General features: G+C 30.8%; 1 protein-coding gene across 4 annotated transcripts in view; it reads left to right on the forward strand.

The window, feature by feature from the left end:
* Positions 1-13,858, forward strand: part of LOC103571974 (afadin) — a 194,357-nt gene that overhangs the window by 18,448 nt on the left and 162,051 nt on the right. For all 4 annotated transcript variants that reach the window (XM_053738752.1, XM_053738754.1, XM_053738755.1 and 1 more), the window contains exon 2: positions 1,136-1,235. In XM_053738752.1, coding sequence (XP_053594727.1) covers positions 1,137-1,235 — 99 coding nt within the window. In that variant the 5' untranslated portion in view covers position 1,136. The remainder of the gene's footprint in view (positions 1-1,135; positions 1,236-13,858) is intronic.

Consider the following 13,858-nt stretch of genomic DNA (forward strand, 5'->3'; position numbering starts at 1 on the left):
AAATTTAAAAATAAAAACAAGCGAAGTATTCAAATAAATTATGATTACATCATTACTGGGAAACTGCATAATGTTTTGGTTTTATTTAACTTATAATTTACGATGCGCCGAAGCGTGAGACTTTTTCTCATCATGCAGGTAATGTTTTACGTTGCCCTAACGCTGGTGCTGAATGGTTAAAAAGTCATATAGGGTAGGTTTCGAATAAGCAAAAAAAGCTAAAAATTAAATTAAAAAGTAAAAAGGTATGTAAATAATTTATGATGTCTATCTCTTGGGTTTTTATGTTTTTATTCATTATGATATATAAATTGATACTGACAAAATTGAAAAGCTTTATTATTAACATTGAAGAGTCGGTCGAAAACGTCCAAAAGACATTTAAATTCTGTTCTGAAATTTTCATGTCATGATTTCACAAATATAAATTATAGCTGCCACGAGGAAGATGAAATTTAGCACAAAAGAATCCGAATTTAGATCATTTTTGATATTTTCAAATTTCAGGAGTGACCTCTTGAAAATTTTGTAACAATCTGATTTTTGGAGAGGCTCCTTAAAACATCTAAAAACAAAAAATTTCTATAAGAGACTCGAAAAAAAAATCTGGGCAACGGTTGGCCCTGCGGGCTGGCTCCAAAATTTCCCGCTGTTTTTAAGCTCAGGGAGTTCGAAAACATTATTGTGAATACATTTTCGAGCTCTACGATTGCCGCAAGAACCGTTCTGATCGGTTAATTACTTAAAAAGTTATCGCAAGCTTACACACGCACACACCCACCCACCCACCCATCCACACACACACACACACACACACACACACACACACACACACACACACGCGCGAGCCCATATAGACACTCAGGCATCATTTTGAAAATGCTCAGAATAGCTTTCGAGGACTTCAAAACGTCGACATCTGATGAAAACTCGGTTATCGAAAATCAAACTGAAACCAATAACTTCCCGAATATTTGAAAATTCTCAATTTTATTAGCAGGAAGTGGAAAAATAGTTGGTATTTTCGCGTCACTCTAATACACATTTTTATTAGCATAAGAAAAGTATTGGGAATTTGGGGAAAAAAGCTTATTGGGTTTATTGATGATTGATTTTTGCTACTTTTTTTTTATAGAATGGCTGATAAAAACGCTGAAAGAGAGGCTCTGCGAGGCGTTATTCAACAATGGAATGCTAATCGATTAGACCTCTTTGAACTCTCAGAACCTAACGAGGTAAAGCTTTGTTTGTCACTTTTATTGAGTATTTATTTAAAAGAAGGATTCGTTCATCCATTTATATACATAGTCTAATTTACATTTCTAAAATCGTGTTGAATGGACTTAGTTCGTAACGAAATATAGCTTCCAACTCATTAGATTTGAAATCATGTCTATGTTGAAATTTTCATTTTTTTAACTTTTTTTTGCAATTTTAAACTCAAATTTTGAGTTTGTTTGAAGAGCGACATTTCTTATTTTTTTTTAAAATATGTTATACTAGACTACAAAACGGATTTTTTACGCTGTTATTCAAGTTGTAATTCGAATATCTTCGATTTTTTCTACCAACTTTTGCTTATTTTTATTTATTTATTTATTTTTTTTTTCAAAAGTCCGCTTCTTGGATAATTTAAAAATATTTCGTGAAAATTTTAGTTTAAAAAATCATAATTAATACCAATCTATAGTGTCAACCTTCTAAAGTACTTAACTTACTCAATTTATTGCAAAAATATCATTTTTTCCACTTCTTAAACCGTTTTTAAGAGTTTTGTTGTGGAATTTCATATAAATATCGTAAATCGACATCCAATATTGATCAAAAACAATATATCGATGCTTAATGAAAAACTGAACTCATCTTTCCATTTTATAGTAATCATATTTGTTAAATTTTTTTGGGTGCATTACTTTATTTTTTGATATTAATTTTATTTTGTGTAATATATTGTTAAGTGGAGTGAAGTTGTAGTGTAAGTTTTTCTTAAAATCGGACGTACATAGATCTAACATAGTGACCTCTAGCGAATAAAAGCTGCTGGGTCTCTAAGCATCTCTGATGTAATTTATGACTTATGATATATTAAACAGGACTCGGCGTTTTTGTGTCTCGGTTACTGTGTTATTGTTTAATTGGGAATCTATTGTCCCCATCTTGTCAATTGGATTAGCCTCATAGACCGGTTTTAATCTATCTACCGAAATTGCGGTTGGTTTTCGTCAAAAATCAACGATGAAACATATATCGTGTCGAGTAATTACACGATATGGGCCTTCATATGGTGGCGAGAAAGATGGTCCGACCTGATCGTTACGTACCAATACGTGAGTGCAAGTACTAATGTTCCTGAAATAGAAAACAGAATGCTTGCCGTGATGTGAAATTTCAGCTGGTGCCAATGAATTAAAATAACGCTTTAAAGTTTTGATGATATCATGTTATTTTTTGTTGGTGGGAGTAAGCAACTCACCAGTTAGTCGTATAGGCTCACCGTTCACTAATTCAGCCGATGTACTAATTCTATATGTCGTCTTTTCAAGTGGCCCGTAAGCTGATATAATTATCATACTTCGCCCGACGATGGGCCATCCAAGGGCCGGTTTTTAAACTTTGTATGGGTAAGAAAAGATGGAATTAAGTGTAATAGGAGACAGTTTCATATGACATGACATTTTTTGATGATATATTTACCATTATATATTATATATTTCTTCGGCCATAATTTCATGAAAAAAGTACTAAAACCTCGGATAAAACAGCGATTTTAAAAATTTTGCGAAATATAATTGGATTTATCTCGAAAACTACTGGTTCTATGATATTGGCGCAAATAACTTTTTTTTGTAGGAAATCAAATTCCCTACAAAAAAAGTTCTGTACAATTTTGTTGTAAAGTTAGTGGTTTGCGAGTAAAATTAAAAAAACCATGAAATTCGAGAAAAAATTGGTTTTAAGATTTTTTACTGGTGAGGCCGGTTACAAAACGCAAATTAACTACAAGCAATTTCAAAGAGGAAAGATTCCTTTGTAATTTCTACCTAATAGCGTTTAAATATCATGAAATGCCGCGAAGTTATAGATAATTGAAAAAAAAAAAAATTTTAATTCACGTGTTAATTAAATGGGAAAATTTTAAATTCATTTACCGAGTACTTAAAATTAAAATTAAGGGCTCAAATTTGGTGGAAAATTTTTTTTTTATGTCTAGAATAATATTTCTTCAATGGAGCGAAAAAAAAAATAGTCGTTTCAAACGAGCCACCCTAATATATACATATATCTATTTGTATAAATAAAATGATAGAGATCTGCAGTTGTGCGCGCATCACAGATAAACTACTGGATAGATTTCAATTAAGTTTTCAAAGTCTTATTTTTTAGATACTTGGCCCTTATCAACAAAAAAAAAGTTATTGCGATATCTTCATTTAATATAAAGTTAGTAAAGTTTCAAGAAACAATAATTTTTTAAGCACTGCGTGTTCAGTGATGCGTGTCTCCTTGCCGCGAAGAAGTGAGGCAGTGGTGTAGTGCGCATGCATAGGAGAAGGGATGTCTCTTCTGCCTCTGTCTTGTGATAAAGTTAGGGTCGACTGTTATGGGGCTAGTTGGAGTACATATTAGCAATTGACTTTATTCTATGGTTTTACCATTTACAATTTTTTTTTACATAGAAAAGTGCGAGAAAATAAGAATATTTACTAATGTTCTAACGGTATATGCTAGGATATTGATATCAATAATCAAAACAAAATATAGAGTTAGGGTTGCCTCCTCAAAGTTCGGAACAGTTGGGAGATAAATGCATATATTTTATTCACTATATAAAATTTCAACGATTAACCATCAATTTATACATTATTATTTTTTTTACATCAAAATACATAAAAATATTTAAAATTGAATGTTCAAATATTTCTGACGCTAAATTATCTATAATCTTTATATTTTTAATCTAATTGATTCCCAGCTCAAATATAAAACTTGATTGACTTAGTTTATCAAGTCGAAATTGACCTGGTTTCGATTTTTTTAACTTAAATTATAAGGCGAAAACGTCGAAACTGAGGTGAAACGATAAAAACACATTTTACACTAAAAAATAATTTTTGTTTTAAACTTGGTTTAGCAAGTCTAAAGTAAGGCGAATAAATAACTTCTTTTCGACTTGGTTCAGTGAGTAAAAATTAAGGTGAGCGACTGTCGTGCTCGAAGTAAAGATGAATAAGCCTGATTTAAAAAAATGATTCAATTTTACTACTATATAGATATATATTTAACATTGAGTGAATCGTTTTGTTTAATTAGAGAGTTCAAACTAACATCAAAAAAGCTCTAAAAGTTGAGAAAAATTTTAATTAAGTCGAAAAGGTCAAGATCTTATCAGAAAATCGATAAATTCAAAAGAAAATTAGGTGAAACGAGCCTGAATCAAGTTTTATTTATTGCCCGGATTGTTGAATAACTTACAACATGAGCATGATAAACATCATAGAAAAGTCAATCAATTTTGTTTAATAACAATTATATTTACTGAATTCAAAAGATTTTATTTTTAAATCTAGAGTCGGGAAAAATTACGCGATTTCGGGAGTCTCTCGATCAAAAATGGAGAGGTGGCAACTCTACGTAGAGTCATCTAACATTACAAAATGCCCAGCAAAGCGGGCGGGTAACGGCCAGTATATATATATATATATAGATCAACGAAAAAATACTGATTCGCATGGACAGACATTAAAAATTAATTAATTGAAATAAAAATAATGATTGACAAACAAAATTATTATAAAATTTATTTATTTAGCCTTTCGTTGACTTCAGTAATAAAAATTTAATTCATTAATCTTGAACTATAAAGTCGCACTGAGAGAAAAAATTGGTTTTCTGAACTATGAAAAACATAGTTCAATGAAGCCTCCACTATTATCTTCAGTTCAGATAACTAATATTACACTTATGCAAAAAATTAAAGGAACAAGAAAATTTTATAAATTTTTTAGTGATTTTTGGAAGGCTGCATTTTCGCGAAAAATGATCGGATCAAAAAAATGAGAAAAGCAAATTAAAGCTTAAAATCTCTAGCTTAAAGATCTCCCAGCAAAATAACTTTTTGAGCCACGGTTTTTTCAGAATCAGAAGAAATAGCTCGAGACAAAATTTTTCGGTTTTGTTTTTTAGGTCTACGGGGCCGAAAAATTTTTTTCGAAAAAATCAATTTATGACTCGTTTAGGAAATTTATTGAGCTACAATTTAATTTTTTTTTCCTCTGTAAGACAATTTGCTGCTGAGATGTCAGCCTTCAAATGAAAAACGGTCCTTTTGTCTTTGATTATCGATATCTCAGCAACTAATGGTCGCACAGTAATTTAAAGGTCATTTTAAGAAACTCGTGTAAATTCCCTACAAGCTCGATTTTCGATTTTTGAAAAAAAAATTTTTTTTTCCATCCTTAATATCAATTTGAAAAACCCATAAAAAATAGCCATTTTCAGGTTTTTTAGTCAACTCATCGTTACTTTGCAAATATTGATGGAAAGGTTAGTGTTGCCAGGTGATTTTACAGCTTAATGTACCCCCAAAAACCCTGTAAATTTTTAGATTCATCCATTCAACCGTTTGTCCGGGCCGATTGATCCAAGTTTTACAAAACAATTACAGGAACAAGTTTTGTTCCTTAATTTGTGTAATTATTACCAAAATGAAAACATTAATTTTTTTCGGATTTCTTTTCATTTTTGCGTTAGTTATTTAGTTAAAGTAAGGTAAAGAGAAAAAAAAAATTTTTCCGAAAAACGGGAAAAAAAAAAAAAACCCGAGTAAAACGTAAAAAAAATTATTGTTTTATCTCGTTTTTCGAAATTTTTTTTCTACTGTAGGAGTCCTACAGACCTAAATTTTTTATACACGTACTTAAAAATTCTTACCACATACTACTTCGTTCTAATAAGAGTTAGTTTCTTATTATTTGTTTCTGCTATCTAAAGAAAATGCAAACTTAAAACTATTCTAATGATATTCTTGATAGCATCTGAGACTTGAATAATAAATAAAAAATATTTTTTGAATGAATAAATAATCAAAAACAAAAATACGCTTTTTTTTTTTAATTTTAAACTTAATTGTAAAATAGATATAAAATTATTTAAAATTCGTTTCGAGGCAAAAAAATTATTGAACAAAAATCATGAGAAAACTTCTTCAATCAATTTCTTAATTATTAACAGTTTACTTTTATAGAAGAAGCTAAATCGAAATAAACTCTTGATCCGTTGGATTCATTTTAAAACATTGAACGTCGATAGAATTAAAAAATTTACATCATTATTAATCGTATTTATTGCTATGCTTATTAATCTTAACAATTTTATGGGTACCAAATTTTATGGGTAATTTTTACTCAAAAATTATCTGTATGTATAATTATATTTGTAACAGGGTAATTTTTAACCTTGCTATGTTTTGGCCCCTTAATTAATAGGTCTTAATTAGAGCGCCACAGGAAGTTAAACCTCGATCTTCCAGAACCGGAGATGTTGTATTAAAAATCAGGGTCGTTGAATTATTTATATGAGTGATGTAACAGGGTAATTTTCAACCTTGCCAAATTTGGCCCCTTTATCAGGAGACACGGTAGTATCTCGCGCCAAGTACACGTCCAGACACATGTATATGTGTGAAGTGTCATGGCGCTAGCCTACTGTGTCTCTATACCGTAGACAGATCAGGAGACACGGTAGTGTCTCGCGCCAAGTACACGTTCAAACACATGTATATGTGTGAAGTGTCATGGCGCTAGCCTACCGTGTCTCTATACCGTAGACAGAACGGTATTTAGCTCCAATTTTTAAAAACTTTTTTAAAAAACAAAATATCTAGAAAATTCCTTTTGCAATCGAAAGATGATTGATTGTTCGTCATAAAATTATGAAACTTTACCAATTTTAGTTACGATAACTAATTTAAATAATTAAATTAGGCCAGCATATACTATAGTACCCCCATTTTTAATCCTTTTAAAAAATTTTTCATGCGAAAAGGGCACTGCCAGAGAATAAAAAGTTGTAAGAAATGCCATGATTCAGTAAATATTGAAATTTTTCTGTAGCAGTGATTTGTTTTTTCGCCACCAGCGGTGCTTCAGTCTGTATTTTTTTACTATAGTTTCGTATGCAAATTTTTTATGAGCATAAATAAATTCGTTTCATAATCATAAATTTTATGAAAAATTCAAGGGAAATTTTATAAGTAAACTTTTGCTAAAGCAAACTGTGCTGTTAGGAATGCTTTTATATAGTTGCAAAAAAAACTTTGACGATTATGTAAAACTCATGTTTAACGTCCTTATGGTGTAGTTCTATTCGCTAAGAAGTATCAACCTTGATAGCCAAGCTGACAGCAAGCTAACGACAATCTATTGCCGCAATTTGTCATCAAGTTGACCGCAGAAATTGGCATTTCCTTAAATTAGCCGCAACTGGTTGCCAAGTTATAAGAAACTTGATAACAACTTATAGGAACTCTTCCAAAAGCGAAAAGTAGTCACCAATTTGGTCACATTTAATTGACAACAACTTTTTAATTAGTGCTATGTATATATATTTATGTAGTGATCAATTAAAGTATAATGTTTACTTAGTGATTGCGTTGAAAATCCGTATGATTATCTCTAATTAAGTTATTATTATTGACTAAAACTAAATTTTGCGTCAAATAATACCTTTCATTTAGGAAATATAATTTGTGAATTGCTAAAAAATTTTGAATGTTGTATGTTCTCTCTAGTTATATTCGCCAGGTCCCTGATAGCCTCCAACCGTGAGTTAACTTCAAGCTACTGCCGTATTAGCCAATTCGAAGGAAAAGTGTTAGAGAGCAAACAGTTACCTTCAAGTTGACAGTAAATTGTCTGTAACTTGAGTTCAATTCGACCAAGTGTTACTGTCAGACAATGACGTTAAGTTGACTGTAAGTTTCACTTCAAATTGAAGGCATGTTTTTCTGTCAAATTACGTTCAGACGGTAGTTGATTTGCATCAATTTGCACGCAAGTATTATCCAGCCATGACTTCCCAGAAACTTATTGTTGAGTTACCCGTAAATGTTCCACTGCAGAACTTGCTATGCAATTATATTTAGAGTGTGGCTTTTAAAGGTGGTACCAAAACCGTGTCATTTAGCGCGATGATAGGTACAGATGTTGTCATTAATGGCCGTATTTGGCCGAACTAAATCCTATACGTGTGCCTAATAAGATTTAGTTAAGATTTAGTCTAACAAGTATGCTTTGCTTCTACTATGCTAAATCTTAACTTAATTCACAGAGGACTTAATTCAGCTAAGCACGGCCAATACCTGGAATTACTAAACTTACCCTAATAGCATTGAAATTGATAGTAATTTGATGTTGAAATTACCTGAAATCTGCTGCCTGAATCTGCAGACAATATCACAGCAAAAGTTGAAAATAAAAGTTTGCGGTTAATTTTTCTTCAATTTTAAGATAAATTTGTCCGAAAAAAAATAATCGATAATGTTCATTCTTACCATTTCAGAAGACATGCAAATTTATACGTAAAATTGTCTACACTTTGAGCGTAAAAATATACTTAACAATTTTTCAAGTCAAATTAACGATAAATTGACATAAAATTTGCCTGAAAATTAAAGACAACTTTTTTCTAGTCAACTTTTGAAGTGAATTTGCATTCAAATTCGGGCAGTAAATTTACATCAAATTCAATAATAAGTTGCATACAACTTGTCGTAAAAAATGGAAAAGTCCAAACTTGACGGAAATTTGAGGAAAAATTTAACGAAACTTTTGTACAGTAAACTTTTGCTCAAGCAAATTGTGCTATTAGAGTTAGTTGACGTCTGCCGTAACTGCCCTAACAGACACTCCAGATTGAAATCGACAGTAATTTGACAGTTGAAATTATCAAAATGTGCTGCCTGAATTGGCCGACAATTTGATAGCAAAAGTTGAAAAAAAAAAATTAGCGGTTAATTTTTTTTTTTTATTTAGAGGTTACTTTTTTTGGCTAGAAAAAATCCCTAGGGAAAGTTCCTATGGAATTGTTCTCAAATGTCTGTCAACTTCGGGCTATTCCGTTTTTGACGAGAATTTGCATACAACTTGCTATACAATTTGACGTAAATTTACTACCCGAATTCGAATGCAAATTCATTTTGAAAGTCGTATACGAATTATCGTCAAAAACGGAAAAGCCCGAATTTGACAGACATTTGACAAAAATTTCATGGGAACTTTTATTAGGGTTTTTTTCTAGTAAAAAAAAATAACTTCTAAATTAAAAAAAAAATTAACTGCTAATTTTATTTTCAAGTTTTGCTATTAAATTGTCGGCCAATTCAGGCAGCACATTTTGATGATTTCAATTGTCAAATTACTGTCAGTTTTAATCTAAAGTGGTTTTTAGGGTAATTTCGTACATCTACCAACATTGTGGCGCTACCTGTCAATACCTTATTGGCGAAATTTGGAAATCAGGTTTTTAATCAATGGAAACAAATAATTATTTTTTAAGTTAATTTTTTAACCGAAGATTTAATATCATTATACAAAAACAAAATATCATTATACAAAAAAAAAAATATCATTTATTGAAGACTACTAATGGAAATTCTAGTTTTTTAATTACATTTTTGTTATAAATAAATTACTGTTTTATTTGATTTCACCAACAATCACCGACAAACGGTTTCCTAGCAATTTAAATAAAAAAATAAAAAAAATATCGAAATAGAGGGGTTCAATGAAAAAAATTAAAGGTTAATTTTTATTTACTTTTTCATAATTAAGCAATTAACCCTCAAACAACTTTAATAGGTCAACATTGATCGACAAACGACCAACAAACGATTGCAATTGAAATAAATCGGATCGGTTTATATTGAGTTGGTTTATAATGAGGAGTTAAGTTGGAGCTCAAATATACAACTTCATTAAGCGATTTCTGATAATCAATTTGGAAGCGAGCTAGTGGCAACCAACTGTTGCAACTTGCTATCAAGTTGGCCGCAAATACTGTTCCAATGTATGCCAATAGCTGGCATTCCCTTAGTTGACAGGATTGACGAAAAGTTGCCTTCAATTTTCTCAGAAAGTTGGTGACAGGTTGCGGTAGTAGATTATCGTCAACTTTCTACGAACGTTGGAAACAACTTGCAGTCAATATTTACGTCAAAATTTTAAACCCTTTCGTTGTATATATTCGCTATGAGTGTGACTGCAGCACTAGACAAAATATGAACTACGGGAGGCTGTCAGATTATGTTTTTATACGTATGTCAATAGCAAGAAACATAAAAATAAATAAATATTATAAATAACAGTAAAAAAAAAAGTTGTCAAAAATATGTGACAGTTTTATAGTAATTGCAGTTTTGTTTTTTAGCTAAACGAACCAACAATAAGTAAGTATAATGATAAAAAATAAAAAAGATTGCAGTAAGCATTTAGGTTAAGTTGTTTGAAATTCATATCAAAGTCACAATATGATACTAAGAAAAAATCAAAATGAAAAATAAATAATTAAATAATAACGAAATAAATACTTTCATGTGTGAAAAGAATAACTTTATCATGTCTTTGTTCGTATTCCGGCCGCTTTTCACGTAATGCACGGCTCAATCGAATTAATGGTAACCTATACCGATCGCCCGTAATAGATTCGCCAGGTTGTAGCAACTCATAGTACGCAACACCTTTTTGGTCCCACCAAATACACAGCATGACTTTTGAACTCAAATTTCGCTTTTCTGTTGATGTCGAGGTCGATAGTAACGATTCACCAGGCTTATCGTAGTATTTTTTCTTGTTGGGATTATCGTAGAATATCCATTTCTCATCTCCAGTAACAATTCGATGTAAAAAACCCTTTCTTTTTTGCCTTTGAATCAACTGCTCACAAGTGAAAAATCGCTTTTCAACGTCTCTTGGTTTCAATTCATGAGGAACCCAGTATCCCTGTTTTTGAATCATTCCGATGGACTTTAATCGTACAGAAACTGCTTGTTGAGTCACTCCTAAACTATCTGCAAGCTCTTCTTGTGTTTGACTTCGATCTTCATCGAGTAATGCCTCCAATTCTTCGTCCTCGAATTTTTTTGGTTGTCCGAGTCTAGGCTTATCTTCAACGCTGAAATCACCATCCTTAAAACGTCGGAACCATTCCCTACATGATTTATCAGTTGGAGCATTATCACCATAAACTTCCACAAGCATTCGATGCGCTTCCGCTGCACTTTTCTTCCAATTAAAGCAAAAAATTAAAACCTCCCGCAGATGCTGCTTAGTTACCACAAAATTTGACATATTCAAAAAAATTAAAAACAAGTTCTTTTACGAAATTCGAAGTGATGGGAACGGAATGTTATTGACAGATGTCTAACCTCTCTGAAACCACCGAGATCAACTGTCACAATAAAACATTCATGACAGCCAGAGCCATCTTTTTAAAACGGACCGAACTAATTTGTACACCGAATATATATATGTAGATCAATTGAAATGTTTTTACTTACTACTTGCGTCGAAAATACGCATAATTTTCTCTAATTAAGTCATTATTATAGACTAACAACTAATGACACATCAGATGATTCTAAAAATTTTCAAAACCACTTACAATTTTTTTTTCCGTAGAAAAGTGCAAGAGAATAAGTATATTTACGAATATTTAAACGGTAAATGTTAAGATGTCGATGTCAATAATAAATAAAAAATAAAGACTCATCCAACATTACGACGTGTCAACCGAAGCGCGCAAGCAATAGCTAGTGCATATATATATATATATATATATATATATATTCATATGTCCATGGAAATTCTGAAAAAAAAGAAAAGCATACCCTTGGGTCAAAGGAGAGGGAGGATAAGTACTTTGCACCACTTGCTAGTTGTAATAGATGAAAGATGCTGGAAGAGGGGTCAAACCACTAAACCATTTGATATTTAAAATTATTAACAAAAAAGCCCGACGTTGATGAATATATTTGACGTTAATTTTAATGGGGACTGTCGTTAAATAACTGCAACTATTTGTCTTATAAAAATAGATCAAGCAGGTTATAATGTTTGGCAGTACTAAATTATTAGTTAGTACTATTATATTGTTTCTAAAAAATAATACTATAAACAGTATACCCTCACGTGTTATATATCACGACTACGCATTACTTTAAGACGAATTTTTGGAGTTTAGTTTGGAAGTCGATTTTTAATAGTATGCATTAAAACTATTCACAATCAACACGACAAAAAGAAAACAAATCCTACCAAAAACAGATTCTCTGTAAAACATTGCGCCAAGTACACGTTTAAAATTTTTTACAAATAAGAAAAAATTATTTTTTACAAAAAAAATAAATCAAATCGAAAAAATACCAAGTACTTAAAATCCTACCAAAAACAGATTCTCTGTATAAAGTCGCGCTAAGTACAGGTTTAAAATTTTTTAAAAGTAAAAAAAAAAATTATTTTTTACAAAAAAAAAGTCAAATCGAAAAAATACCAAAAGTACCTAGTATGATGCAAAATCATAACAAACATTTTCATAAAATTTCAAAAAAAAAAATTGTATAACAAAATTTCAATGTACTTGGTGTGCTTACAAAAGAGTAAAAAAAAACATGTTTGATTTTATTAGAAATTAATTTTGCTTGAGTACATGTAGTATCGCACACCAAGTACATTGAAATTTTGTTATACAATTTTTTTTTTGAAATTTTATGAAAATTTTTGTTATGATTTTGCATCATACTAGGTACTTTTGGTATTTTTTCGATTTGACTTTTTTTTTGTAAAAAAAAATTTTTTTTTTACTTTTAAAAAATTTTAAACCTGTACTTAGCGCGACTTTATACAGAGAATCTGTTTTTGGTAGGATTTTAAGTACTTGGTATTTTTTCGATTTGATTTATTTTTTTTGTAAAAAATAATTTTTTCTTATTTGTAAAAAATTTTAAACGTGTACTTGGCGCAATGTTTTACAGAGAATCTGTTTTTGGTAGGATTAATTGTTGTTAATAAAGGCGCCACTGGAAGATAAGACTCGGCCTTCCAGAACCGGAGATGTTAGATTAAAAATTTTCAGGGTCGTTGAATTTTATGAGAGTAAGAAAGGATGAGGAATTAAATTTGTTACACAATATTTTATTAATATAATTAACAATTTTATTTATCACAACAATTTATACCCACCGGGTTTCACTTTACTTATAATTATTTTATTACATCTGAGTCCACCGGACTTTATTACATTAAATATTTGGTCCCCTGGACCTTATAAAATTAAAATAATTAATTAGCCCCTGGCCTGATCCCCTGGATCTATTTAAAATCTTGTCCCCTGGACATTAATATAAATTGGCCACCGGCCTGATCCCCTGGATCTTAATTAAAATTTTGTCCCCTGGACTTTATACTAAACAAAATAGGCCAATTGCCAGATCCCCAGGATCTAATTGTTTAAAAATTATTAATAAAAAAAATTCCCCCTGGAATTATTTTCTATCACACACACACACACACACACACACACACACACACACACACGTTTAATTAATCTTTTCTGTCCACTGGACTTAATTCACACACACAGAATTTAATTTATTTAAAATTTTCTCACTAACAATTTAAAGTTACTTAATTTAATTAATTTTTATTTCCCCTTATATACAATCATTTAATTAATTTATAATATTTTCCAGTAAAATTTATCCATCAAGTGATATAATTTCTGACTCGAGTAACTGACGCTATCCTTCTCTAATTCGCGTGTCTCAGTCTGTCTCTCTCTATTTCGTGTCTTTCTCTTCGCGTTA

The sequence above is a fragment of the Microplitis demolitor genome, chromosome 4 (assembly GCF_026212275.2).
Source record: "Microplitis demolitor isolate Queensland-Clemson2020A chromosome 4, iyMicDemo2.1a, whole genome shotgun sequence".
Taxonomy (NCBI): Eukaryota; Metazoa; Arthropoda; class Insecta; order Hymenoptera; family Braconidae; genus Microplitis; species Microplitis demolitor.